The sequence below is a fragment of the Notechis scutatus genome, chromosome 13 (assembly GCF_049901735.1).
Source record: "Notechis scutatus isolate UNSWTSFEM ecotype Mainland chromosome 13, rNotScu1.2, whole genome shotgun sequence".
NCBI classification, from domain to species: Eukaryota; Metazoa; Chordata; class Lepidosauria; order Squamata; family Elapidae; genus Notechis; species Notechis scutatus.
In genome coordinates this window covers 1,786,261-1,813,011 of record NC_142021.1, presented here as the reverse complement: position 1 = coordinate 1,813,011, position 26,751 = coordinate 1,786,261, and the positions used below count along the sequence as shown (strand labels likewise).

Sequence of the window (26,751 nt, the reverse complement as noted above, 5' to 3'; positions counted from 1 at the left end):
AAATACCGGAAGTGACGAAACAGGCCAGTTTTTCGGCCTCCAAAGGCTGCAGAGGTTTCTTTTGAGCTCCCGGGAGGGCGAAAACAGCCTCAAATGGGCCTAAAATCAGCTGGGAGAGGCACGCGTGTTCAGCGTAGGTAAGAGGGCGGGGGGGGGGTTTGCACACGTATGCGCAGGGGAGGCAGGGCACATTGCATTGTGGGTGCTGGCACGCACACGCTTTCGGCACACCACAAGAAAAAGGTTCACCATCACTGCGATAAGGCAAGGTTTCCAAGCACCAATTTTTTCCTCCACCTGGTTAAAAGTCTGACGTACCTTGGGATCAATCTCACCCAGAACATCACTCAGTAACTGTAAGAGCTGCGTCGATTCCAGAGAGTCAAAAGTGATTAAGTTGAAATTCTTTTTGAAGGGCTCTTTGTTGAGCTTCTCAACAATGAATTTCAGTTGGTCGCTCATGATGGCGTCTAGAAAAAGGATCTGCAGGAGGGGAAAAGAGAAAGAGGCTGACCAGTTAAGGAAGAAGTCACTGCTCATAGGGGGTTCTCTCAAAAATCCACTAAAACAGCACAAAGCAACAGGAAAAGAGGATGGTGGTGGCAGGACTCTCAAAAGTCCCTGCCTTCCAAATCGGGTATTTCTTCAACCATACCTGACCCCAACTCTGCCGGTCATCAGAAAGCCAGTTAAGATCTAGCTCTTCCCCCAATTCTCCCATTTGGATGATCTGAAGCATCTTTTAATCTGTTCTCCATTTTACTATGTTATTTTTATTGATTGATTGAATTTCTATGCCACCCATCTCCCCTATAAGGTGACTCTGGGAGGCTTACAAATTAAAGAAATCAGTGAAAAATTAATTAAATTCAATTACATTTTGATTAAACGTTAATTAAAGTTGCTCAAACACCCCCAAAAAAAAGACTCTTTAAACACGCCATTAAATGCAGAAAACTATTTCTGCAATGCAAGGGTTGTTTCTCTTCCGTTATATCGGTTGTGAATTTCTTTTCCTCTCTTCCTGGTCGGCCATCTGGATTCCCTTTGTCCATAGTGGGTGGCCGTATCCACCAAGGAAGGATGCTCAGAGGGGGTCTCCCGCATGAGCAGGGGGGTTGGAGTAGATGACCTCCAAGGTCTCTCCCAACCCTATGTTTCATCATCATCATCATCATCATCATCATTATTATTTAAATTTATCCATCCAGCTCACTTATAAGATTCTATGTCCATCCACAACCTGGCTGGGCACCTTTTGGGGCTGCACCCCTTTCAGGAAAGGCAAAGTTTTCCCCCTCCCCTCCCTCTAATTGTGGACGGGGGACTTTCAACTACTCTACTGACATAGGCGGCAGCCTAAAAAAGGGGTGTTTGGGGGGGATTTAGACCCAAAAAAGGGGGCCCAACCACCTCCTTGCACTGCTTCCCAAACTGGGCCACTGCAAGAAGGGTGGACTACAATTCCCAGAATTCCCCAGCTGTGGGGAATTCTGGGAGCTGTAGTCCACCCCTCTTGCAGTTGGGAACTGCCCTATTTGGGTGAATTTCCCCCTCCCTCCTAAGGAAAATAAAGGACAATTTTCCTTTTTGCCCCCCCCCCAATTTGGGCCCGAGACTCCTCGGTCCTTCCTGGGCTCCCCCTCAACTGCATCCAGCCCAGCCCCTTCCCATTCAGGCTAAAAGGAAGAGGGTCCCAAATTTTAAGCAGGCCCGCAAAGACCCCCCGCTTCCCACCTCCCCTCCCCTCGCGCCCCTTCCCCACCTCGGGAACAGCGCGGGCCGCCCAGGCCTTTAAGCGACGGTTGCTAGGCGACGGGGCCCAGTTCTGCACACGTGACCAGCATGGCGGCAGAGCGGGAGGGAGGGAGAGAGGCGGGGCTTGTTGAGCGGGGGAAGACACGCCCCTTCCAGGCGATGACGTCTAGAAGGGCGGGACAGGGGCGGGGCAAGGTTCGGTCTCGGGAAGGGGGTGGAGGGGAAAGAGCGGCGATCCCACCGCGCCTGCGCGATGCGAGGAAGCGGAAAAAGAAGAAAGTGAAAGAAGAAAAATAGAATTTTCTTAAAAATGAAGAGGAAAGAGACGATTCGGGGGAGGGGGTCGCGGATGGTCTCGCGGACGAATGAACTGGGCCTTCCCCTCCCCCCGACTAGGCCCTCAGGAGGAGTTGGACTACAACGCCCAGAATCCACAGCCCGCTGGAGGAAGGTTTGGGGAGTTACACTGCAATGCATCACCCCCTGGAAGGGGCTGCTCCCCAAGGATGGGGATGCTCAGATGCCTTTGAGTCCCAGCGGGGTGATTTGCACAAATACACAAAAAGACTATAAAGGGCTTGGATAACCTCGGGATGGGAGACCACGAGGAAATCCTGCAAAAGAGAAAGGTGAAGAACCGCCACCTGCCTGCCAAGAAACTATCTGAAGCCATCCTGGTTTGGTTACCAGAAGACCAACAAGCTAGGAATTGGGTTACGGGGTGCAATTTGGGGATTGAAATGAATTAATGAGCCCCTTTCGTTAGGGAAGAACGTGCCTTGCCTTCTTTCCCCTCTCACCTTGGAAGCCTTTCACTTGAGACCTTCAAGAAGAGGTTGGATTGCCCTTTGTCAGAACTGGTGTAGGGTCTCCCGCTTGGGCGGAGGGGTTGGACTAGATGACCTGCAAGGTCCCTTCCAACTTCGATTATCTGTTATCTGTTAAATTAGGATTAGGAAACCTCGGTGAAACTCATTGGGATTTCCCAAATCAAATTGGGCAGAAACCCCCATCGGATCTGGATTCACGCACCCGCTCCCCGGATTTGCAAAGCATTCAAAAGACTTTAGCTGAAATTGGAGAAATTCGTCTCCACCTTCAACAACAAGAAAGTGCAGAATAAAAGGTGTGTCTCAGATAGATAGATAGATAGATAGATAGATAGATAGATAGATAGATAGATAGATAGATGATAGATAGACAGACAGACAGACAGACATAGATAGATTGACAGATGATAGACCAACATACAGATAAGATAGATGATAGATAGACCAAGATAGATAGATAGAGAGATAGAGAGATAGAGAGATAGAGAGATAGAGAGAAATAGTGAGTGTGTGTGTGTGTGTGAGAGAGAGAGAGAGAGTAGGTAGGTAGAGATGTGAATGCAGGATACAGAATGCAGGATAATAACCAAGTTGGAAGGGACCTTGGAGGTCTTGTAGTCCAACCCTGTGTCCAAGCAGGAGAAGAGATGCATATATACACACACAGACTTTGCTGCCCCCAAATATAATAAGAGAAATTGTAGGTAGGTAGGTAGAGATATCTAGTTAGAGATACCAGTAGGTAGATAGGCATACTGTACAGGAGGGAGGTCCAAGCTTGCCAAATTAAACTCTGTGGACTTCAACTCCCAGAATTCCTGGCTGGGGAATTCTGGGAGTTGAACACAATTCTGGCTGGGGAATTCTGGGAGTTGAAGTCCACAAGTCTTAAAGTTGCCACGCTTCAACACCCCTGGTGTACGGCTAATTTCCTACCAAGATGCGAGGGAAAGCGCCTCTCCTTCCCATGAACCCGGGAATTACAGCTCCAAATCAAACCCCTTTAATGAATAAGACACTTTTTCCACAAATAAAACGCTTTTAATGGCTCCCTCTCCTGACAACCCTGAATAGAGAGGGGGCGGGGGGAGAAACTGTGCCTGGGAGCCTCAGTCATTTTGGGAAGAGGAATTGCTCTTTGGAAAGACTTGCCAGCCTTTCGTTTCCTCCGCTGTGCCTTTAAGATTTGTGGGGTTGTGGTTTGTAATTGTTATTCCTGGCTCCGGGCTGAGAAGTTGCACATTTCTGGGCAGAACAAAAAAGCAGAAGACAGATCTTTGTTCTTTTCCTTCCAGGATGGCAGCCTGTTCATGCCTGAGGAGCGTGTTCGAATTCGAAACCAACAAAGTGGTGCGCATCTACAGTGTTTGGTACGGGAGCCTAAAGTGGATAATCCATTTTATGGTTTTCCTGTATGTTAGGTAAGTTGGAACGGGAAGATTTGGGTAAATCGGTGGGGAAGGGAGGCATAGGGGGAGAATTAGGTTGCCGGGTATCCCCTTTCCACATCAGTATCTTAAATAACAACCGTAGTAAGAGCTTGCGCTCAGAAATGGGCTGTAAATGCTACCGTTTTGATAGGAATTTTCAATCTACCAACTTCCTTTGATCCACCAGCATGGAAAGGTTTAAGATGTTGTGAATGCAGGATACAGAATGCAGAATAATAACCGAGTTGGACGGGACCTTGTAGTCCAACCCTGTGTCCAAGCAGGAGAAGAGATGCATATATACATACACAGACTTTGCTGCCCCCAAATATAATAAGAGAAATTGTTGGGAATCTCTTGCGGTGGAAAAATCTCGTACATTCAGTTTTAGGGTATCCAAACTTTCTCAAGTTACACGCTGTACATTGTGTTGTTGAAATGATTTCTGATGGTGGGCTGAACAGAACGTGGAAAAAAAATGGATTTTCAAGTAGTGTTGAAGGAAGTTGATTCTTAGAATGGAGACACGTTTTTGTTGAGTTGAGGAAAAGAAGGCTGGAATGATCTAGAAAGCTTTTACGGGGTCTCCTGGCTTCCAAGGGGAAGCTGTTTTCCTCCAGCTATCAGAAGACAATGTCCAGCTTTGTGACTTCGGTTGGTGAACTTTCCACCCACGCGGATGTAACCAGTCACTCTGAAAGACCCAGCCTCTGGCTTTTAGTTCAGGCCAAATGAATGCATAACAATCCACAAATCTCGGAATCTTGTTTACATTAGCAATAGAAGAGAAGATTTGTAGCTCGGGGTTGAACTGTGGGGTCCTTGGTGCTCTCTGAGCTAGGTGCTTTTCTTGCAGACGTTTCACGACCCAACTAGGGAACATCATCAGTGCTAGAAGGGAGTGGGTTTTGTGAAAAGGAGGAGGAAGAGGAGGACAATCACTGCGGGGTCCCTGGTGCTCTCTCAGCTTGCTTAAAATGTTTTGCTGAAGCAAGATCTGTTCCACTTTGAACGGAAAATCGAGATTTTTGTAAACCTCAGTTTATCCCCTCTGTGACATGGGCACAAAAGAAACCTTCCCACTCAAATATTTTCCGCTGTGTTTCTTCAGCATCGTCCTGTTGGCTGATCGACGCTACCAGAAGAAAGATTCGGTCATCAGCTCAATGCATGTGAAGGTGAAGGGGGTGTCCCAGACTGAGAACAGAGTTTGGGATACAGCCGAATATACCATCCCTGGGCAGGTGACCAATTGTTCATGATTAATTTTCCAATGTTCTTCTTTTGTTGTACTTGTGTCTCAGTCTGTGACCGCAAATAAAGTATTATTATTATAAGAGTCCTTTTTCGGAGAGCCAGAGGAGAAAACTATCAGGAGAAGCAGTGAAGCGAAGAGTTGAGCCTGAGAGTTGTATTACCATAACCTTGACCCCAAATTTCTCCTAGAATTCTTGGAGGGCACCCCTCTTTCTCTTCCCCTAAATTGTAGGGAGAAAAAAGATAGCCCTCAACCCTCTTCATCACCTGGCATTCTCGTCCTCCTGGGCTTCTTTTCGAAGGAATCCACGGAAGATCTTAAAAAGTCGTTGCAATGGATTTGTTTTTCAGCAGACCAACTTAAAATTCACTTTTTCCTTTCTCTTTTCGCTCGTTTAGGGTGTGAATTCCTTTTTTGTGCTGACTAACATCATCACGACCGAAAATCAGACTCAAGGACTTTGCCCCGAGGTATCAGCGTTTCATACCTGCTCTATGTTTTAAACAAATAAAAAATAATAATGATTGTATTAAGTTTACCAAGAGCTTAAATGCAAAACAAATTTAAAAAGTGGTAAAAACAGGAGAGATAAAAGGGAAAAGGAAGAAGTGTAATCTAGAAAAAAGGGGAAAAAAGAAAGAAAACGTGACTTCTAGGTCTTTTTAGCGCAGATGGTAACATGGCATTACAAACGTAACTTTTTAGGAATGAAGGCAAACTTTTTTTGCTTTTAAGGCAAACTTTTTATTATTACATACTAATTGGTACTAAACCATTTCTATAGCAACAAATTTGTCCAATCAGCGAAACCCAAAGTCAACATTTCATACCTGACCTTAATATTTAGTGAAATAGGCGAAAGGTAGCAATTTATTTTTGGCAAATGTGTTTATATTTGATTTTAAATCATTTCTAGGGATATAATAATGTACTAGTTTGTGTGTCCCACCCACTTCCCTGGTTTTTAAACAGTGGGAACCAAGTCGTGACTAGTCCAACGTTCTTCTTGGCAAGATATTTTTGATTTATTCCCTTCCCATCGACTGGAAAATTGGCAAATAGGCTCTGGGCTATGTCAGTTTGTACCTGTTTACAAGTTGGCTGTGAGGGCTTTGAATTGTAGGGAATTTGAGAGAGACCAACCTGTGATCTGTTGTGATAAGCTACTCCAGAGGAGCCGTCCGGTGGAAAAACTAGGTCATCGGATAATAGGAAAATATTATCCGGATGCAACTTGTTAGGAGAGAGAGAGAAACTGATAAGCCTAAAAGTTGAGGTTGTAAATTTGGAAGACTGAAATGGAATCTTGTGCTAGATGTATTTTTCCCTGTTTTATGCTTTCAGTTTCCTTTTGCCAAAGCAGTGTGTACAACCGACAAAAGCTGCACGAAAGGTCGAGTGGACCCACAGGGTAACGGTAAGCGAGGTTCCTTTTCGCCCTCGCCGTTGGAAATTCCTTTCCGACGAAATGTTTGGCCTCCAGGTAAGGGTCCTTGATGAGATGGGGGTCTCTTACCTCGGTAGGCATCCAGACGGGCAAGTGTGTGAAATATAACAGAACCATCAACACATGTGAAGTCTCCGCTTGGTGTCCTGTAGAGTCATCTAAAGCCGCTCCAACGTAGGTGTTTTTCTCAGCTGCTCCTGTATCCTGTTTTAGTCTGTTCTGAATTTTGATCCAAGACGTCTCCTTCCCTGTTTAGTTGCCTTAATGTACAGGGGTGTCTGACTTTGGGAACTCCAAGAGAGCATGGCTGGCGGGGGAAATTCTGGGAGTTGACGTCCATAAGACTGAAAGTTCTGAGAGTTGAAGTTTACGAGTCTTAGAATTCTGAGAGTTGAAGTCCACAAGCCTTAGGATTCTGGGGGTTGAAGTCCACAAGCCTTAGGATTCTGGGGGTTGAAGTCCACAAGCCTTAGGATTCTGGGAATTGAAGTCCACAGCCTTAGGATTCTGGGGGTTGAAGTCCACAAGTCTTACAATTCTGGGGGTTGAAGTCCACAAAGTTCTCAAGGTTGAATAGCCCTGCCTTAATAAATAACTGCAGGGCATTTTTGAGGGCCATCCTTGAAGACATCCTTGAACCAATCGGGTCTCTGACATGCATTTTGCAGACCCCAATGTCCAGCCTCTTGACCAGGCTCCCCAGCTAACATGATTACATTGCCTAGTGGTGATCGTGACTATTTAATCAGTCAGAAACGACTTGGATCTTTTCATCCTTCCAGGCCAGCCATTCTGGACAGTGCTGAGAATTTCACCGTGCTTATAAAAAACAACATCCACTTCCCAAAATTCGATTATACAACGTAAGTGGGCTTGGCTTGGGATGGCTGTATTCAAAGGGAGGGTCTCTCGTATTCTCTTCCTGGGAAATTGATCCCTGATCTTTGCTAAGATGTGCTGGAGCTTCTAGAATCTGTGTTTGCATGGGCGGACATGCAACAAAATAGAAATCAGTGTTAACCATTAAATTCCTGAAAGAGCCTCTATGCTTGGTCTTCTGACATCCTGTGCTTTATAAAATATACATTTGTTTCTTTAGGGTGAAAAAACTGCTCCTTTTCAGAATAATACAACAGAATAGCAGAATTGAAAGGGACCTTAGAGGTCTTCTAGTCCAACCCGCTTCTCAAGCAGAAGAACCTCTACCATTTTGGACAAAGGACTGTCCAATCTTTTCTTTAAAACACCCAGTGTTAGAGCACTCACAACTTCTGAAGGCAGGTCCTTCCACTGATTGTTCTAATTGTTCCCTGCAGAACAAATATTCCACCGAAATTTAATGTTTCCTGTACATACAACAAGCACAAAGCCCCACTTTGCCCCATTTTCCGTCTGAGGGACATTCTTCAAGAGGCAGGAGAGAAGTTTTCAGAGGTGGCCGTTCAGGTAGGTGGCATTTTGAAAGTGGCCAGAGGACTTGTTGAATTTTTTTAAATTTATTTATTTTGCTGCTGTTAGTTGGGCGACTGAGTTAATAAGGGCATATGTTGAATTGGATTGCGAAAAGGAGAATTCAAACCAAATTTAAAGTTTTCTTCCTTTTTTCTGAGAAATTGACAAGAGAAAGTGGCCAAGCTGCTGCAGCAAATGCAATTTGTTCACATGCAGAAAGCCTGTAAAATGGGGAAAATAAGGAATGCTTGCTAAAAGTTCTCTCTTTCTCTCTCTCTCTTGGTCAATCCATCTTGCAAATTTACTTCTCTGACGATCTTCTCCCAGGGAGGCATCATTGGCATTGAGATTAACTGGGATTGCAACCTAGACAAATGGGGGCACCGTTGCAGCCCCAACTACGGTTTCCGGCGCCTGGATGACAAACGAGCCAATGAAGCCTTGTACCCTGGCTACAACTTTAGGTGATGGATATTCAAATCCTTGTGATTTTGTCACAGATCAGGAGGGAGGATCTTCAAGGTTCTGTTTTATTTTTCCACGTGATGATCCTAATAACAGAGTTGGAAGGGACCTTGGACCTCAACTCAACAGCCATTTGTTTAGTTACAGCGGCACTGAAAAAATGATTTATGTCTGGTCCTCGCACTTAGGACCATCATGGCACCCCTACAGTCAGCAGGTAGATCCCTCCTCAGGTCTTCTTTTGAGTGCTTGGGCCACCATACTGATGATGCTACCTAGCCTGGTATTAAGACGTCTGCAGGAAAACAACCAAGTTCAGAGGAACCTGACAGTGCAACAATTCTTCCTGTCTGCTTGTTCCAGATTTGCCAGGTATTACAAGCAGCCGGGTGGAAGGGAGGAAAGGACCCTGATCAAAGCTTACGGCATCCGTTTCGACATCCTCATCTTTGGCACGGTAAACGCCTCCTGGCTTTTCCCCCTAAGTCTTCATTTTAGGTGAGGAAACGCCACATCGTTCCAATGAGAAATATCCCTCTCTCCACTCTGGGTGGGATTGTAAGTCAGTTGCTGGTCCGGAGATCCCAATTGGGGTGTGTCTCTAGCAGCCCATGTGGAGAATTTAAATCTTAAAGTCTTGATCCTGAATATTTCCCACTTCCCTCTCCTTCGGATGGGAACTGCCATTGATGCAGTGGAATGTAGTCTGGATTCCCAGGAAGGGAGGGAGGGGCTGTGTTCCAGAGGACCAAGAGACAATGCAGATTAGATAGTTGGAAGGGTTAAGACGGCTCTTCCTTATAAGTTCTCAAGAGTAGATCTTTCATGATGCGAATAGTCCGTGTTAGTTTGGCAAGATTTCTCTCTATGGGTGAGAAAGAAGAAAGGAACTACTCAGAGGTAACTCCACATGTCCTGGTTCTTCTTGGAAGTCGAGGAGGACCTGTATTCCCGCGAAGGCAAGGGAAAGATCCTCGCAGTTTTCCCTAATGTGGCACCCTTCTGACATGAGGGTCATCACTTTTGCTCTCGTTTTCCAAAGGCTGGGAAGTTTGACTTCTTTGAGATGGTGGTGTACATTGGATCAGTGCTCTCCTACTTCGGCCTGGTAAGATACTTTCCTACTGCAGGGTCTCGGGGCGAATTCAGAGGTGAATGTCTCTCTTCAGGTTTTAAGGGTGGGGGGCGGTCTTTGTGCTGATATTTGGATGACCACCTGAGCTCGAAAAACAGCTCTGGATGCTTTTGTTGAACGGTTCTAATTCCTGGTTTCCAAATGTCAAAAACCATTCTATAAATTCGTTCTGTGTTTAAAAGAACAGCCTGTACAATCCTGCCCGTTTTTTTCTTTCCTTTATAGGCACAGCTAGCGGTAGATTGTCTGCTCACTTCTCCTACGTCCTGCTGTTGCAAACCTGATCCAGTGAAGGAGTATTATTACAATAAAAAGTGTCAGGAGGTGCTGGGACCAAGATGTGTAAGAGTTATAATTAAATGTGACATGTGTTCAGGGGTGGGATTCAAAATTTTTAACAACTGGTTCTGTGGGCGTGGCTTAGGTGGTGGGCGTGGCTTGGTGGTCATGTTATTGGCTGGGTGTGGCCAACTCAATATCACTCACATCGAGGCACACATCTCCTTGCCTGGCCTCTCGTGACTGTGGGGATGCTGCAACAGTCGTAAGTGTGAAAAGTGGTCATAAGTCATTTTTTTCAGTACCATTGTAACTTTGAATGGTCACTCCACACAAGTAAAGTATTAGCGAAGGAGGGGGGGAAAAACTCCAGAGACGTTCCTGAGACAGGAAGTCTAGTCCTGCCAAGAATGTAATAAGGGTTAACAGAGAGGCACTTTCTGTAAGCAACACCAGAATGTTTCCTTCCTGCCTTCCTTACAGGATTAGGCCAGCAATTTCTTCTAACAACCGGTTCTCTGAACTCCTTAGAATGTTAACAAGCGGTTCTAGCAAATAGGGGCACACCGGTAGAATCCCACCTCTGGATGTGTTCTCATTCCTTATGGACAAGGGTCTTGCTTAGCATCAGGTGGGGATCTCAACTCTTCCCTTACAAAATGAACAGACCATGTTATGGTTTTAATATCCTGTAGCCTATAAACTTACTAATGGCTTCAAGGCAATATGGACAGTGATGGATAAATGCTTCTTACATCACCACTGATATGCAGCACCCATGTAGCTCAGAATTGAACTGTGGGGTCCTTGGTGCTCTCTGAATTTGGTGGTTTTCTTGCAGTCATCTCATGATCCAACTAGGCGACATCTTCAGTGCTTGGAGGGAGTGGGATTTGTGGAGAGGAGGAGGAAGACTGTGAGGTCCTTGGTGCTGTCTGAGCATGGAGGTTTTCTTGCAGACGTTTCATGACCCAACTAGGCAACATCATCAGTGCTGGGAGGGAGTGCTATGATAATGCATGCAGATATGATACAAGATATGATATATGCAGAATATCCTTTCCCCCACCTCTGTTTTTGCCAACCTGAGAAATACTTTTCTTGCATTGATGCAAGGTGGAATTTTGAGCTGTTAATAATTAGTGGAATATCAGATCTACTCAGTAAAATACTAAATTATAATTCCTTTGGTTTTCTTTGGCTGGAATCTGGACAGACTTTGTTTTATGTGACCTTTGTTGATGAGCCTGGCATCCTAATGATCGACAAATTATCGGAGACCAGTTTGCAGACCAATGAGGGCGGGATTATTGACGTGAGTTTGGAATCTTCTTTAATTGGGGTTTGCACAGGTATCGGCCGGGGTACCAGCCTAGAGGTTTGTGAATAAATTAAATGCACCCCAAGGCTTAAAGCCACAGTTTAATAACACACTAAAAGCTTGGATTGTCATGGTTGTGTTTCTCTTCTCCAGTGACCACCATTCACATTTTCAATCACAGCTACTTGCTGTGTTGTTCCAAGCTTAACGTTGCAGATAATCTTAATTTAAAGGAACCAATTTCAGCCACGTTTTATAAAGACTTGGCTTGAGATGAATCTGTGTTTAGATCTGGATGACACACAACTGGGGTTAAGCCACAACCTACAAGGTTCTTTGTGGCTCATGCTGAGAACGGTAATCCGAGCATCAGCCATTTAGAAAAGGACTCCATTCGGCCGCCAAAGATCTTCCCAAATCCCTGAAAAAGTGGGGCTGAAACGCTGTTGCGTTGCATGGAAGGGTTTTGTTCTTAAATGGCACACGATCCCACTTCCCTTCCTTTCCAAGCGTCTCCCTTTGGAGAAAAACCACCCCCCACCAACCAATGTGATGTTTTTCGCCAACAGAAGCACCAAGGCGATTTCATGCCGTCTTCCCAACTTCCCTATTGGGACCGGACCATGTCCCCCCAAAACCCAGAAGAGCTGCAGCTCCTCCAAATCCGAAGGGAGGGTCCTTGCGAACGTCCTTCTTGGTGCTGCTGCGGAAAGTGCCGGCCGGCAGATCCTATTTGGGAACGGCTCTGCTGCCGAAAAACCGACGGGCCCTGCATCACCGCTTCACCTTTGTTCGTGCAGCTCGTCCTGTCCGAATCCATGCTGAAGTTCATTCTCCTCTACAAAGATCCCTTATTGGATGTGACGGATGCTGGGCGTAAACCCTTTCGGCACTGCGCTTACGAGCAATATATTCGCTGGCGCTTTGGCGAGGGTGACCTGGGTGCCCGGGCTGTGATCCCCAATTGTTGCCGGTGGAGAATCAGAGATGCCTTTCCAAGCGAGAATGGGGAATACCGCGGTTTTGGGAAGAAGAAGTAACCGTTGGTTGCACCTCTGTGTTACGGCGTTAAGGGTGGATACGTGAAGGGTGTGCCAATTAATCAGCTTTGCCTCCTGCTTTTCAGAAATTGCCTTTTGTGGCCCTGCCATCTTCTTGGCTCTTTAATTAGATTATTTTTAGACTATTAGATAAGGTCTGAGGTTAGTCTCAGCCATGAAAATCACCGGAAGGCTTTGTGCCTGGTTTCCCTTGCTCAGCCTTGCCTTCCTCACTTGGATATCAGGAGAGAGGCAGGATTGGAAAAGTCATTTAAAGGAGGCCAGATTCATGTTTAGGCAGCCAAACTACACACAAGCCTGTTTGTTTTTCCCAGAAACACAGCTGTGGTTTACAGGTGTGAAAGGACTCCCTTGCTAATCCAGGTAGTTTTTGTTGGCTGATCCCAACACAAAGCCATCTTTGTTTAAAAACCTCCCCTTGTTTATTTTTTAGAAGATTTATGTTCTTTATGTTGTTTTGAAGTTACTTGCACTTTCCTTTTTCTGTAACTCAGCTGTTTTTCAACTTTCTTTTCCCGTAACTCATTTCTCAGGAAATGGGGGGGAAATAACTTTCGTTTTCAACATTGGTATCTTCCTATTTTAAATATCCTTCAAAGCCTGGATATTTTCCATGCAAAATGCCTCAAGTTCAACATCTCCCACCAAGGGAGGGAGATACAGATGACAAGAAGGACTGTGCACAACTGTTCTTGAGAAGAGAAGAGAAGAGAAGAGAAGAGAAGAGAAGAGAAGAGAAGAGAAGAGAATTCTTTATTGGCCAAATGTGATTGGACACACAAGGAATTTGTCTTGGTGCATAAGCTCTCAGTGTACGTAAAAGAAAAGATACATTCATCAAGAGTCAAGAATCATCAGGTCCAACACTTAATGATAGTCACAGGGTACAATAAGCCATCAAATCATACTAGGAAACAGTCCATATAAATCGTAAGGATACAAGCGACAAAGTTACAGTCCTACAGTCACAAGTGGGAGGGGATGGGCGATAAGGAGTGATGAGAAGATTAATAGTAATAGTAGTGCAGACTTTGTAAATAGTCGGGGACATTTCCTCTTTTTGCACGTTTCTTAGGGACTAGCGCCTGGAGTGTCTATTTAACCCCCTCCAGAAATGAGTTTTATAGATCTAGGGAGAAAGTTGAACCTGTTGAACAGCTGCCTGGGTCCACTTTGATTTCCCCAGCAAAGGAGGAATCTCTGCTGGAAAGGAAAATAAATCTTTTTTCAGTGAACAGCATGATTCCAGGTTAACACATTTCCATTACAAACTTGACTTAGATTTCATATTCATCTTTCACATTTGTTAACTTATCTTAAACTTACTTTATATATTTTATTTAATTTTAATCTACAAGCTTTTCCCATCTTTTTATAATTTTTCCAATACATTGCTTGATCTATTTCTTTAAATCCTTAATACATCATTATATGTTTTCATATTCATTATATTTTATCTTCTTATTGTGTCAGGTCTGCAGTTTACTTATCTATTACTTCATCATTCCAGCAATTCACCCATTTTCAACATGATGATGATGATAATAATAACAACAACAAAAATACAACACCCCTATTTGCCAATTCCAAGGTGCCCTCGCTGTGGTTAGACATATCACATAATTAATCCCCCCCCCCCCCCAAGATTCGATTGGCAAATCTTGAGCCAAACTCTTCCCCCCACAACGCCCCGGATCTCCATTCCCCTTATCAGCAATTTGGCTTTTAATCTTTTCCCTCTAATGCCAAACAATGTTTGTGCAGGGAAAAGTCACATTTCCTACTCCCGGTTTGTCCCCGGAAGAAACACGCCAGCCTTGTGTCCTTCCCTTCCTTCCCGCCTTCAACTATTATTATTCCCTGAAGTTAAACTTTTGAAAAGTGAGGTTTTCCCCAGTAGAAGGCTCTTCAAACTTGGCAGCTTTAAAACTTGTGGGCTTCCAACTCCCAGAATTCCTGAGCTGACATGACTGGAGGAGGAGGAATTCTGGGAGGCGAAGCCCACAAGTCTTCAAGGTGTCAAGTTTGGGGGACCCCTCTCCCAGTATTTGAAAAGTCTGAGTGGCTCCTCTAAGTAGCCTTAAGCTTCTTTTAGGGGTTTCAAAGGGCAGCTCAAAAACGAAAGTAAAGGGAAGCTTGTCCAGGTTTTTGGCTTGGTTGTGCAAGAGTTTGTTCCTCAAAGCTTTTTAGATACTCAGTGAGTTAGCAATACATAAACTGTTGGCAGGATTCCGCTCTCACTCCCGGGTCAAGGGAGGGTCAGATTGGCCCAGCAGGTCTACATCTTGGGAAGGCAGTAGTAGCAGCAGGACGGGGGGGGATGGGGGGTTCATTGCAGCACCCCCTCCCCAGAGAGGCTCACAGGGTCCTTGGCTGAGCAGGTTGGTCCTCCTCTTCCTCCAACTCCTTGGAGAAGGGGGCTCCATCTCCTTTGCCCGTCAGACCCTCTTGGCCCTTCTGGACCTCCATCTTTTTGGTCCCTCAGGACCCTCACGCCTCTTTCCCACCCCCATCCAGGGCTTCTGCTCTGGCCTCCTCAGCCTCCAGCCCAGATGCCTCTGGGGGGGCTTCAGCTCTATGGCCCCACAGAGCTGCTGCTCTGGCCTCTTTGGTCCTCCAGCTCTTTGGCTCCTTCTGGCCTCTTCAAGACTTCAGCCTGGAGGGGCTTCCAAGTGCCCGAGATGCCCAGCCGGGAGTGACTTCTGCCCCTTTGGCTCCCCCTCGGGGCTGCTGCTCTGGCCTCTTCCAGCCCTTCTGGCCTCTTCTGCTTCCAGCCCAGATGCCTCTGGAGGGGCTTTGGCTCTTCTGGCCTCTTCAGGACTTCAGCTGCCCTCTCCTCTCCTATCTCCATTATCTACCTATCTACCTATTTATATCTATCTATTTCTAAATATCCTATCTATCTAATTTATCTTATCTATCTAATCTATCTATCTATCTATCTATCTATCTATCTATCTATCTATCTATCTATCTATCTATCCATCCATCCATCTATCCGTCTGTCTGTCTGTCTGTTTATCTATCTATCTATCTATCTATCCATCCATCCATCCATCCATCCATCCATCCATCCATCTATCTATCATCTATCTATCTATCTATCTATCTATCTATCTATCTATCTATCTATCTATCTATCTATCTATCTATCTATCCATCCATCCATCCATCCATCCATCCATCTAATCTATCTTTGTCTATCTATCATCTATGTCTGTCTGTCTGTGTTCGTCAAAATGAACTGGGCCTCCCCCCCCCCGCCCTGGCACTCAGGAGGGGTTGGACTACAATGCCCAGAATCCACAGCCCGCTGGAGGAAGGTTTGGGGAGTTACACTGCAATGCATCACCCCCTGGAAGGGGCTGCTCCCCAAAGATGGGGATGCTCAGATACCTTTGAGTCCCAGTGGGGTGATTTGCAAAAAAAAAAAAAAAAAGACTATAAAGGGCTTGGATAACCTCGGGATGGGAGACCACGAGGAAATCCTGCAAAAGAGAAAGGTGAAGAACTGCCACCTGCCTGCCAAGAAACTATCTGAAGCCATCCTGGTTTGGTTACCAGAAGACCAACAAGCTAGGAATTGGATTACGGGGTGCAATTTGGGGATTGAAATGAATGAATGAGCCCCCTTCGTTAGGGAAGAAGGTGCCTTGCCTTCTTTCCCCTCTCACCTTGGAAGCCTTTCCCTAAAATTAGGGTTAGGAAACCTCAGTGAAACACATTGGGATTTCCCAAATTGAATTGGGCAGAACACACACACCCTCCCCAGATCTGTAAAGCATTCAAAAGACTTCAGCTGAAATTGGAGAAACTCGTCTCCTCCTTCAACAACAAAAATGTGCAAAATAAAAGGTGTGTCTCATATATATATATTTTTTTTTCTTAAGTTTTCGCGGGTAATTACATGTATGGCATTCGGCTTTGTTCGGGTATTTTCCCACGTCATTGTAGTTGTGCTTTTAAAGTTGTAGCAACGTTTCGGCAGAATCTCATCTGCCATCCTGAGGCTTCTGTACTGTGTTCATCTGTTCGTACATATATTGCTCAGCATGCTGTTCAGGAAATTTAAGGCAAATTTAAGCCAGTACGTCTGGTTGGGGAATTCTGGGAGTTGACATCCACAAGTCTTAAAGTTGCCAAGCTTGGACACCCCTGCTGTACAGCTAGAAAACGTCTCTCCTTCCCAGCTCTGCATCAGTATCCAGATAGGAATTACAGCTCAAAATCAAACGCTTTTAATAAATAAAACGCTTTTAAGGGCTCCCTCTCCTGACAACCCTGAATAGAGAGGGTGCGGGAGAAACTGTGCATGGGAGCCTCAGTCATTTTGGGAAAAGGAATTGCTCTTTGGAGAGACTTGCCAGCCTTTCATTTCCTCCGCTGTGCCTTTAAGATTTGTGGGGTTGTGGTTTGTAATTGTTGTTCTTGGCTCCGGACAGAGTAGTTTCACAGTTTTTCTGGGCAAAACCGAAAGCAAGAAGAGAGATAGTTTTTCACCTCAGGATGGCAGCCTGTTCCAGGTTGAAGTGTATGGGCAAATTGGAAACCAGCAAAAAGATACAGTTCTACAGCCCTTGCTTCGGGGGCATATCGTGGGCAATCCATCTTGGGGTTTTATTAAGTGTTAGGTAAGTTGGAAAGGGACAATTTGGGTAGATCGGTAGGGAAGGGAGGCATGGGGGAGAATTGGGGTACGGGGTATCCCCTCTCCACATCAATATCTTAAATAACAACCGCAGCAAGAGTTTGCGCTCAAAATTTGATGGTAAATGCTACCGTTTTGACAGGAATTACCGACTTCCTCTGATCTACCATCAAAGAGTTTAAGATGATGTGAATACAGAATACAGCATAACTGAGTTGGAAGGGACTTTGGGGGTCTTCTAATGCAACCTCCTGCCCAAGCAGCAGAAGAGATCTGAAGCAAGATCTGTTCCACTTTGAACAGAAAATCAAGATTTTTGTAAACCTCAGTTTATCCCCTCTGTGACATGGGCACAAAACAAACCTTCCCACTCAAATCTTTTCCGCTGTGTTTCTTCAGCATCGTCCTGTTAGTTGATAAACGCTACCAGAAGAAAGATTCGGTCATCAGCTCGGTGCATGTGAAGGTGAAGGGGGTGTCCCAGATTGAGAACAGAGTTTGGGATACAGCCGAATATACCATCCCTGGGCAGGTGAGTCCTTTTTCGGAGAGCCAGAGGAGAAAACTATCAGGAGAAGCAGTGAAGCGAAGAGTTGAGCCTGAGAGTTGTATTACCATAACCTTGACCCCAAATTTTTCCTAGAATTCTTGGAGGGCACCCCTCTTTCTCTTCCCCTAAATTGTAGGGAGAAAAAAAATAGCCCTCAACCCTCTTCATCACCTGGCATTCTCGTCCTCCTGGGCTTCTTTTCGAAGGAATCCACAGAAGATCTTAAAAAGTCGTTGCAATGGATTTGTTTTTCAGCAGACCAACTTAAAATTCGCTTTTTCCTTTCTCTTTTCGCTCATTTAGGGTGTGAATTCCTTTTTTGTGCTGACTAACTTCATCACGACCGAAAATCAGACTCAAGGACTTTGCCCCGAGGTACCAGCGTTTCATACCTGCTCTATGTTTTAAAAATAAAAATAATAATTGTATTAAGTTTACCGGGAGCTAAAATGCAAAAATAAATAAATAAATGAAAATAGTGGGAAAAATGGGAGAGGAAAAAGAGAAGAGGAAGAAGTGTAACCTAGAGCGAGGGGAAAAGAAAAAAAGTGAGTTCTGAATCTTTTTAGCATAAATAGTAACATGACATTACAAATGTACATTTTTAGAAATGAAGGCAAACTTTTTAGTTTTATGTACTAATAATCATTTCTATAGCAACAAACTCATCTAATTAGCAAAACCCAAAGTCAACATTTTATACCTGACCTTAATATATAGCGGGACAGGTGAGAGGTAGTGATTTATTTTTGGCAAATGTATTTATATTTAATTCATTTCTATGGATACAGTAATGTATGGTTTGTGTGTCCCACCCAGTTCCCTGATGTTTGAACAAGAGGAAGCAGCTTGTCACAAGTGCAAAGTTCTTCTTGGCAAGATTTTTATTATTATTATTTCCTTCCCATCAGCTAGAAAATTGGCAAATAGCCTCTGGGCTATGTTGTTTTCTACCTGTTTACAAGTTGGCTATGGAAAACAAGGGCGTTTTGTGAATTGTAGGGGAATTTGAGAGAAGACCAACCTGTGAAGAGATCTGTTGTGATGAGGTACTCCAGAGAAGCTGTCCTGGTGGAAAAACTAGGTCATGGAAAAAGCGGGATAATAGGAAAATATTATCCGGATGCAGCTTGTTAGGAGAAAGAGAGAAACTGATAAGCCTAAAAAGTTGAGGTTGTGAATTGGGAAGACTGAAATGGAATCTTGTGCTAGATGTATTTTTCCCTGTTTTATGTTTGCAGTCTCCTCTTGCCAAAGCAGTGTGTACAACCGACAAAACCTGCACGAAAGGTCAAGTGGACCCACAGGGTAACGGTAAGCGAGGTTCCTTTTCGCCCTCGCCGTTGGAAATTCCTTTCCGACGAAATGTTTGGCCCCCAGGTAAGGGTCCTTGATGAGATGGGGGTCTCTTCCCTCGGTAGGCATCCAGACGGGCAAGTGTGTGAAATATAACAGCACCATCAACACGTGTGAAGTCTCCGCTTGGTGTCCTGTGGAGTCATCTAAAGCCGCTCCAAGGTAGGTGCTTTTCTCAGCTGCTCCTTTTCTCAGCTGCTGTATCCTGTTTTAGTCTGTTCCGAATTTTGATCCAAGACGTCTCCTTCCCTGTTTAGTTGCCTTAATGTAGAGGGGTGTCTGACTTTGGGTACTTTTAATACTTGTGGACTTCAACTCCCAGAATTCCCCAGCCAGCCATGCTCTCTGAGAGTTGAAGTTCACGAGTCTTAGAATTCTGGGAGTTGAAGTCCACAAGCCTTATGATTCTGGGGGTTGAAGTCCACAAGCCTTAGGATTCTGGGGTTGAAGACTACAAGTCTTAGGATTTTGGGGGTTGAAGTCCACAAGTCTTAGGAATCTGGGGGTTGAAGTCCACAAGTCTTAGGATTCTGGGGGTTGAAGACTACAAGTCTTAGGATTTGGGGGTTGAAGTCCACAAGTCTTAGGATTCTGGGGGTTGAAGACTACAAGTCTTAGGATTTTGGGGGTTGAAGTCCACAAGTCTTAGGATTCTGGGGGGTTGAAGTCCACAAGTCTTAAGGATTTTGGGGGTTGAAGTCCACAAGTCTTAGGATTCTGGGAGTTGAAGTCCACAAGCCTTAGGGATTCTGGGGGGTTGAAGTCCACAAGCCTTAGGATTCTGGGGGGTTGAAGTCCACAAGTCTTAGGATTCTGGGGGGTTGAAGTCCACAAGTCTTAAGGATTTTGGGGGTTGAAGTCCACAAGTCTTAGGATTCTGGGAGTTGAAGTCCACAAGCCTTAGAATTCTGGGGATTGAAGTCCACAAGTCTTAAAAGTTAAAGTTGTACACACCTGTCTTAATAGCTTCCTGTATAAATAACTGCAGGGCATTTTTGAGGGCCATCCTTGAAGACATCCTTGAACCAATCGGGTCTCTGGCATGCATTTTGCAGACCCCAATGTCCAGCCTCTTGACCAGGCTCCCCAGCTAACATGATTACATTGCCTAGTGGTGATCGTGACTATTTAATCAGTCAGAAACGACTTGGATCTTTTCATCCTTCCAGGCCAGCCATTCTGGACAGTGCTGAGAATTTCACCGTGCTTATAAAAAACAACATCCACTTCCCAAAATTCGATTATACAACGTAAGTGGGCTTGGCTTGGGATGGCTGTATTCAAAGGGAGGGTCTCTCGTATTCTCTTCCTGGGAAATTGATCCCTGATCTTTGCTAAGATGTGCTGGAGCTTCTAGAATCTGTGTTTGCATGGGTGGACATGCGACAAAATAGAAATCAGTGTTAACCATTAAATTCCTGAAAGAGCCTCTATGCTTGGTCTTCCGACATCCTGTGCTTTATAAAATATACATTTGTTTCTTTAGGGTGATAAAACTGCTCCTTTTCTGATTAATACAACAGAATAGCAGAATTGAAAGGGACCTTAGAGGTCTTCTAGTCCAACCCGCTTCTCAAGCAGAAGAACCTCTACCATTTTGGACAAAGGACTGTCCAATCTTTTCTTTAAAACACCCAGTGTTAGAGCACTCACAACTTCTGAAGGCAGGTCCTTCCACTGATAGATTGTTCTAATTGTTCCCTGCAGAACAAATATTCCACCGGAATTTAATACTTCCTGTATATACAACAAGCACAAAGCCCCACTTTGCCCCATTTTCCGTCTGAGGGACATTCTTCAAGAGGCAGGAGAGAAGTTTTCAGAGGTGGCCGTTCAGGTAGGTGGCATTTTGAAAGTGGCCAGAGGACTTGTTGATTTTTTAAAACTTATTTATTTTGCTGCTGTTAGTTGGGCGACTGAGTTAATAAGGGCATATGTTGAATTGGATTGCGAAAAGGAGAATTCAAACCAAATTTAAAGTTTTCTTCCTTTTTTCTGAGAAATTGACAAGAGAAAGTTGCCAAGCTGCTGCAGCAAATGCAATTTGTTCACATGCAGAAAGCCTGTAAAATGGGAAAAATAAGGAATGCTTGCTAAATGTTCTCTCTTTCTCTCTCTCTTGGTCAATCCATCTTGCAAATTTACTTCTCTGACGATCTTCTCCCAGGGAGGCATCATTGGCATTGAGATTAACTGGGATTGCAACCTAGACAAATGGTGGAACCCTTGCAGCCCCAGCTATGGTTTTCGGCGCCTGGACGACAAACGAGCCAATGAAGCTTTGTACCCTGGCTACAACTTTAGGTGATGGATATTCAAATCCTTGTGATTTTGTCACAGATCAGGAGGGAGGATCTTCAAGGTTCTGTTTTATTTTTCCACGTGATGATCCTAATAACAGAGTTGGGAGGGACCTTGGAGCTCAACTCAACAGCCATTTGTTTAGTTACAGCGGCATTGAAAAAATGATTTATGTCTGGTCCTCGCACTTAGGACCATCATGGCACCCCTACAGTCAGCAGGTAGATCCCTCCTCAGGTCTTCTTTTGAGTGCTTGGGCCACCATACTGATGATGCTACCTAGCCTGGTATTAAGACGTCTGCAGGAAAACAACCAAGTTCAGAGGAACCTGACAGTGCAACAATTCTTCCTGTCTGCTTGTTCCAGATTTGCCAGGTATTACAAGCAGCCGGGTGGAAGGGAGGAAAGGACCCTGATCAAAGCTTACGGCATCCGTTTCGACATCCTCATCTTTGGCACGGTAAACGCTTTTCCCCCTAAGTCTTCATTTTAGGTGAGGAAACCCCCCCATCGTTCCAATGAGAAATATCCCTCTCTCCACTCTGGGTGGGATTGTAAGTCAATCCCTGGTCCGGAGATCCCAATTGGGGTGTGTCTCTAGCAGCCCATGTGGAGAATTTAAATCTTCTTAAAGTCTTGATCCTGAATATTTCCCACTTCCCTCTCCTTCGGATGGGAACTGCCATTGATGCAGTGGAATGTAGTCTGGATTCCCAGGAAGGGAGGGAGGGGCTGTGTTCCAGAGGACCAAGAGACAATGAGGATTACTGTATTTTTCCATCTACAAGACGCCCCCATGTATAGGACACCCCCATGTTTCAAGTAGTTTCTTGTAAGCACACTACAAGCCATCGCTGTGCAGAAGCCATCTTATAAGAGAGGGAGTAATACAATAACAGGTAATGCACTATAGGAACAATAGAGATGGAACCTAGAGTGGCAATGTGATACAGGAAATAACTATAAGAGAGAGGAATGATAAAGCTGCATATAAGACAGAGGCCTGTCTGGCATGTTCGACCTCCTGTGTATAAGCCACCTCTCCATTTTCAAGTAAATATTTTTGAGCAAAAGTAGCGTCTTATACATGGAAAAATAGGACAGTTTGGTTGGAAGGAAGAGTTAAAACGGCTCTTCTTTACAAGTTATCGGAGTAGATCTTTCATGATGCAAATATTCTGCGTGTGTTTGGCAAGATTTCTGCCTATACATGAGAAAGAAGAAAGGAACTACTCAGAGGTAACTCCACATGTCTTGGTTCTTGTTGGAAGTTGAGGACTAACTGTATTCCTGTGAAGGCAAGGGAAAAGTCCTAGTGGTTTTCCCTAATGTGGCACCCTTCTAACATGATGGTCATCACTTTTGCTGTCATTTTCCAAAGGCTGGGAAGTTCAATTTCATTCAGACGATCGTGTACATTGGATCAGTGCTCTCCTTCTTCGGCCTGGTAAGATACTTTCCTACTGCAGGGTCTCGGGGCGAATTCAGAGGTGAATGTCTTGCTTCAGGTTTTAAGGGTGGGGGGCGGTCTTTGTGCTGATATTTGGATGACCACCTGAGCTGTCTCGAAAAACAGCTTTGGATGCTTTTGTTGAACGGTTCTAATTCCTGGTTTCCAAATTTCAAAAACCATTCTATAAATTCGTTCTGTGTTTAGAAGAACAGCCTGTACAATCCTGCCCGTTTTTTTTTCTTTTCTTTTACAGGCTCAGCAAACTATCGATTGTCTGCTCAAAACAGCTAGGTGCCCCTGTTGCAAACCTAAACTAGCCAAGAAGTATTATTACAAGAAAAAGTATCAGAAGGTGCTGGGACCAAGAGATGTAAGAGTTATAACTAAATGTGACGTGTTGTCGTTCCTTATGGGCAAGGTTCTCGCTTACCACCAGGCGGAGATCTCAATTCTTCCCTTACAAAATGAACAGACCATGTTATGGTTTTAATATCCTTTGGAGACCCCTCCATGGTGGCCTATAAACTTACTAATGGCTTCAAGGCAATGTGGACAATGATGGATAAATGCTTCTTACATCACCACTGATATGCAGCACCCATGTAGCTCAGGGTTGAACTGTGGGGTCCTTGGTGCTCTCTGAACTTGGTGGTTTCCTCGTAGACATGATCCAACTAAGGGACATCTTCAGTGCTTGGAGGGAGTGGGATTTGTGGAGAGCAGGAGGAAGACTGTGGGGTTCTTGGTGCTGTCTGAGCATGGAGGTTTTCTTGCAGACGTTTCATGGCCCAACTAGGCAACATCATCAGTGCTGGGAGGGAGTGATATGATAATGCATGCAGATATGATACAAGATACGATATATGCAGAATATCCTTTCCCCCACCTCTGTTTTTGCCAACCTGAGAAATAGTTTTCTTGCATTGATGCAAGGTGGAATCTTGAGCTGTTAATAATTATGGAATATTACACTATCCTACTAAGTCTTAATTCTTTGGTTATTTTTGGCTGGAGTGTGGAAAGACTGTGTTGTACGTGACCTTTGTTGATGAGCCTGGCATCCTAATGATTGACAAATTGCCAAATATCAGTTTGCAGACCAATAAGGGCAGGATTATTGAGGTGAGTCTTCTTTAATTGGGGTTTACACAGGTATCGGCCGGGGTACCAGCCTAGAGATATGTGAATAAATTAAATGCACCCCAAGGCTTAAAGCCACAATTTAATAACACACTAAAAGCTTGGATTGTCATGGTTGTGTTTCTCTTCTCCAGTGACCACCATTCTCATTTTCAATCACAGCTACTTGCTGTGTTGTTCCAAGCTTAACGTTGCAGATAATCTTAATTTAAAGGAACCAATTTCAGCCACGTTTTATAAAGAGTTGGCTTGAGATGAATCTGTGTTTAGATCTGGATGACACACAACTGGGGTTAAGCCACAACCTACAAGGTTCTTTGTGGCTCATGCTGAGAACGGTAATCCGAGCATCAGCCATTTAGAAAAGGACTCCATTCGGCCGCCAAAGATCTTCCCAAATCCCTGAAAAAGTGGGGCTGAAACGCTGTTGCGTTGCATGGAAGGGTTTTGTTCTTAAATGGCACACGATCCCACTTCCCTTCCTTTCCAAGCGTCTCCCTTTGGAGAAAAACCACCAACCAATGTGATGTTTTTCGCCAACAGAAGCACCAAGGCGATTTCATGCCGTCTTCCCAACTTCCCTATTGGGACCGGACCATGTCCCCCCAAAACCCAGAAGAGCTGCAGCTCCTCCAAATCCGAATGGAGGGTCCTTGCGAACGTCCTTCTTGGTGCTGCTGCGGCAAGTGCCGGCCGGCAAATGCTGTTTGGGAACGGCTCTGCTGCCGAAAAACCGACGGGCCCTGCATCACCGCTTCACCTTTGTTCGTGCAGCTCGTCCTGTCCGAATCCATGCTGAAGTTCGTTCTCCTCTACAAAGATCCCTTATTGGATGTGACGGATGCTGGGCGTAAACCCTTTCGGCACTGCGCTTACGAGCAGTATATTCGCTGGCGCTTTGGCGAGGGTGACCTGGGTGCCCGGGCTGTGATCCCCAATTGTTGCCGGTGGAGAATCAGAGATGCCTTTCCAAGCGAGAATGGGGAATACTGCGGTTATGAGAAGCAGTTTGGGATGGCTGCCCCTCTGCTTTTCAAGCCTTAAGGGTGGATATGCATGTGTCCAATTAATCAGTTTTGCGTCCTGCTTTTCAGAAATTACCATTTGTAGCTCTGCCATCATCTTGGCTCTTTAACTAGACAATGTTTATACTATTGGATATGGTCAGAGGGGAGCAGACTTTCGATCCCAGCTCAGCCATGAAAATCACTGTAGGGCTTTGTGCCTCTTTTCCCCTGCTCATCCTTGCCTACCTCACTGGGGTATCAGGAGAGAGCCAGGATTGGAAAAAAACATTGAAAACGGCCCAGATTTCTCATGCTTAGGCAGACAAACTACGAATGAACCTGTTTATTTTTTCCCAGAAACACAGCTGTGGTTTACAGGTGTGAAAAGACTCACTTGCTAATCCAGGTTGTTTTGGTTGGCTGATCCCAACACAAAGCCACCTTTGTTTAAAAACCTCTTTTTGTTTATTTTTTAAAATATTGTTTTCTTTATGTTGTTTTGAAGTTACTTGCACTTTCCTTTTTCTGTAACTCAGCTGTTTTTCAACTTTCTTTTCCCATAACTCATTTCTCAGGAAATGGGGGGAAATAACTTTCGTTTTCAACATTGGTATCTTCCCATTTTAAATGTCCTTCAAAGCCTGGATATTTTCCATGCAAAATGCTTCAAGTTCAGCATCTCCATTTAGAAGGATGGGAGATATAGATGATGAAAGGACAGTGCAGAACTGTTCTTAGTGCACAGAATATGTCTGGGAAATGCTTCTTTGCTGTCTAGAAATTTTGTGAATTGCAGGGATGCCATATCTGATAAATCTCTGGCTGGGTTAGCATAAAACAACTTTTCCATTCAATTTCATTTTTTAACAACACTTTGGTAACTAAAAAGTCTACACATAAAGAGATTTAGCCCCACATATTTTTTCACAAATTACTGTGCTTTGTTTTGTTTTTTAATCATTTGGATGGCCTGTTCCAAAGGATAGCCCTCTTCTAGTGCACAAGCTGGTCTAGCAAGTTATTTCAAGTGGTTTTTCTTTATCAGAAGCAAATGAAACAAACATAACATTTAAGTGACATAACATTTAACATTTAAGTAACTTTTCTGCACTCTTCTACTTAATGATTGCAAAATGGAATCTATTTCTTAGCAAAAAAAAATTGCAGTTTTCTTTTAATCTCATGTTGCAGTAAAGATTATATACTGTTGCAGATTTTGTATACTTTTTATACAATATGCTCATGTGAATTATCTGTGCATTGCACAAATGGAAATTAAATTTATAAGAACAAATAAAAAATTCTGTGTGTGCTTAATTTCAACTGACCAAGAAATTGTAAAGCATGATGGAAATGGTGGTGGGGAAACAAGAAAGAGTAACTACTTTGTAGTAAACCAGCAATTCCAGTTGGCATTTTCATGGGGGTAGACTTAAAAGCCAACTGAAGGCTTGACTAGTCCAGTTCTATATTGCTCTCCTAAAAGGACCTACGTGGTTTTCCCTGTAAAATTGGTCCACAAGTACAGCCTACCTGGGATCTGAATGGCTTTCTTGATCCATATTGATTCTGCATTAAAATAAGCAGCAGAGTCGGGCTGAACCACCAAGCAAATGTGCATAAGAATTGAGGCTGAACAATTATTTTACAATTAGCACATGCATAAAATTTGCAGCCTCGTTAAGCTGCTGGTTTATGTGGCGGCCCGATTAAATTCCAGCTTAGCAACTTGTGTGATACCTTAACGTTAGTTAATGAACTGGTGAGCCACAGTTAATCTAATCCTATGTAGCTTCTTCTCTGGTAATATCACACTAATAACTAGAGCATACAAAACATTTGCTAGACCAATACTTGAA

The 26,751-nt window shown here is 44.4% G+C and overlaps 3 protein-coding genes across 4 annotated transcripts in view; 2 read left to right on the top strand and 1 right to left on the bottom strand.

Annotated features, from left to right (window-relative positions):
- The window catches only part of IFT81 (intraflagellar transport 81), a 29,810-nt gene extending 27,947 nt beyond the window's left edge, over positions 1-1,863 (bottom strand). The window contains exons 1-2 of the mRNA XM_087942557.1: positions 1,766-1,863; positions 319-483 (exon numbers count right to left, since the gene is read on the bottom strand). Coding sequence (XP_087798683.1) covers positions 319-462 — 144 coding nt within the window. The 5' untranslated portion in view covers positions 463-483; positions 1,766-1,863. The remainder of the gene's footprint in view (positions 1-318; positions 484-1,765) is intronic.
- Positions 1,864-1,982: 119 nt separating this feature from the next.
- Positions 1,983-13,454, top strand: LOC113429064 (P2X purinoceptor 7-like). Of its 2 annotated transcripts, none has more exons than XM_087942550.1 (14): positions 1,983-2,387; positions 3,884-4,009; positions 5,130-5,262; positions 5,675-5,746; positions 6,621-6,693; positions 6,801-6,897; positions 7,506-7,586; positions 8,040-8,169; positions 8,503-8,639; positions 9,004-9,097; positions 9,683-9,748; positions 10,001-10,117; positions 11,271-11,369; positions 11,945-13,454. In XM_087942550.1, exons 2-14 carry the CDS (start codon positions 3,885-3,887, stop codon positions 12,413-12,415), a joined length of 1,695 nt encoding a protein of 564 aa, XP_087798676.1. In that variant the 5' UTR covers positions 1,983-2,387; position 3,884; the 3' UTR covers positions 12,416-13,454. The 2 variants fall into 2 exon arrangements, with proteins under 2 accessions (XP_087798676.1, XP_087798677.1); XM_087942551.1 differs by lacking the exon at positions 1,983-2,387 and adding an exon at positions 2,738-2,884.
- A 3,473-nt stretch (positions 13,455-16,927) lies between these two features.
- On the top strand, positions 16,928-25,255 carry LOC113424920 (P2X purinoceptor 7-like). The gene is made up of 13 exons (XM_087942555.1): positions 16,928-17,067; positions 17,484-17,616; positions 17,938-18,009; positions 18,876-18,948; positions 19,056-19,152; positions 20,160-20,240; positions 20,698-20,827; positions 21,158-21,294; positions 21,659-21,752; positions 22,674-22,739; positions 22,999-23,115; positions 23,769-23,867; positions 24,429-25,255. The coding sequence occupies exons 1-13, from the start codon at positions 16,943-16,945 to the stop codon at positions 24,927-24,929; spliced, it is 1,725 nt and encodes a 574-aa protein (XP_087798681.1). The 5' UTR covers positions 16,928-16,942; the 3' UTR covers positions 24,930-25,255.
- The last annotated feature ends 1,496 nt before the right edge of the window (positions 25,256-26,751 follow it).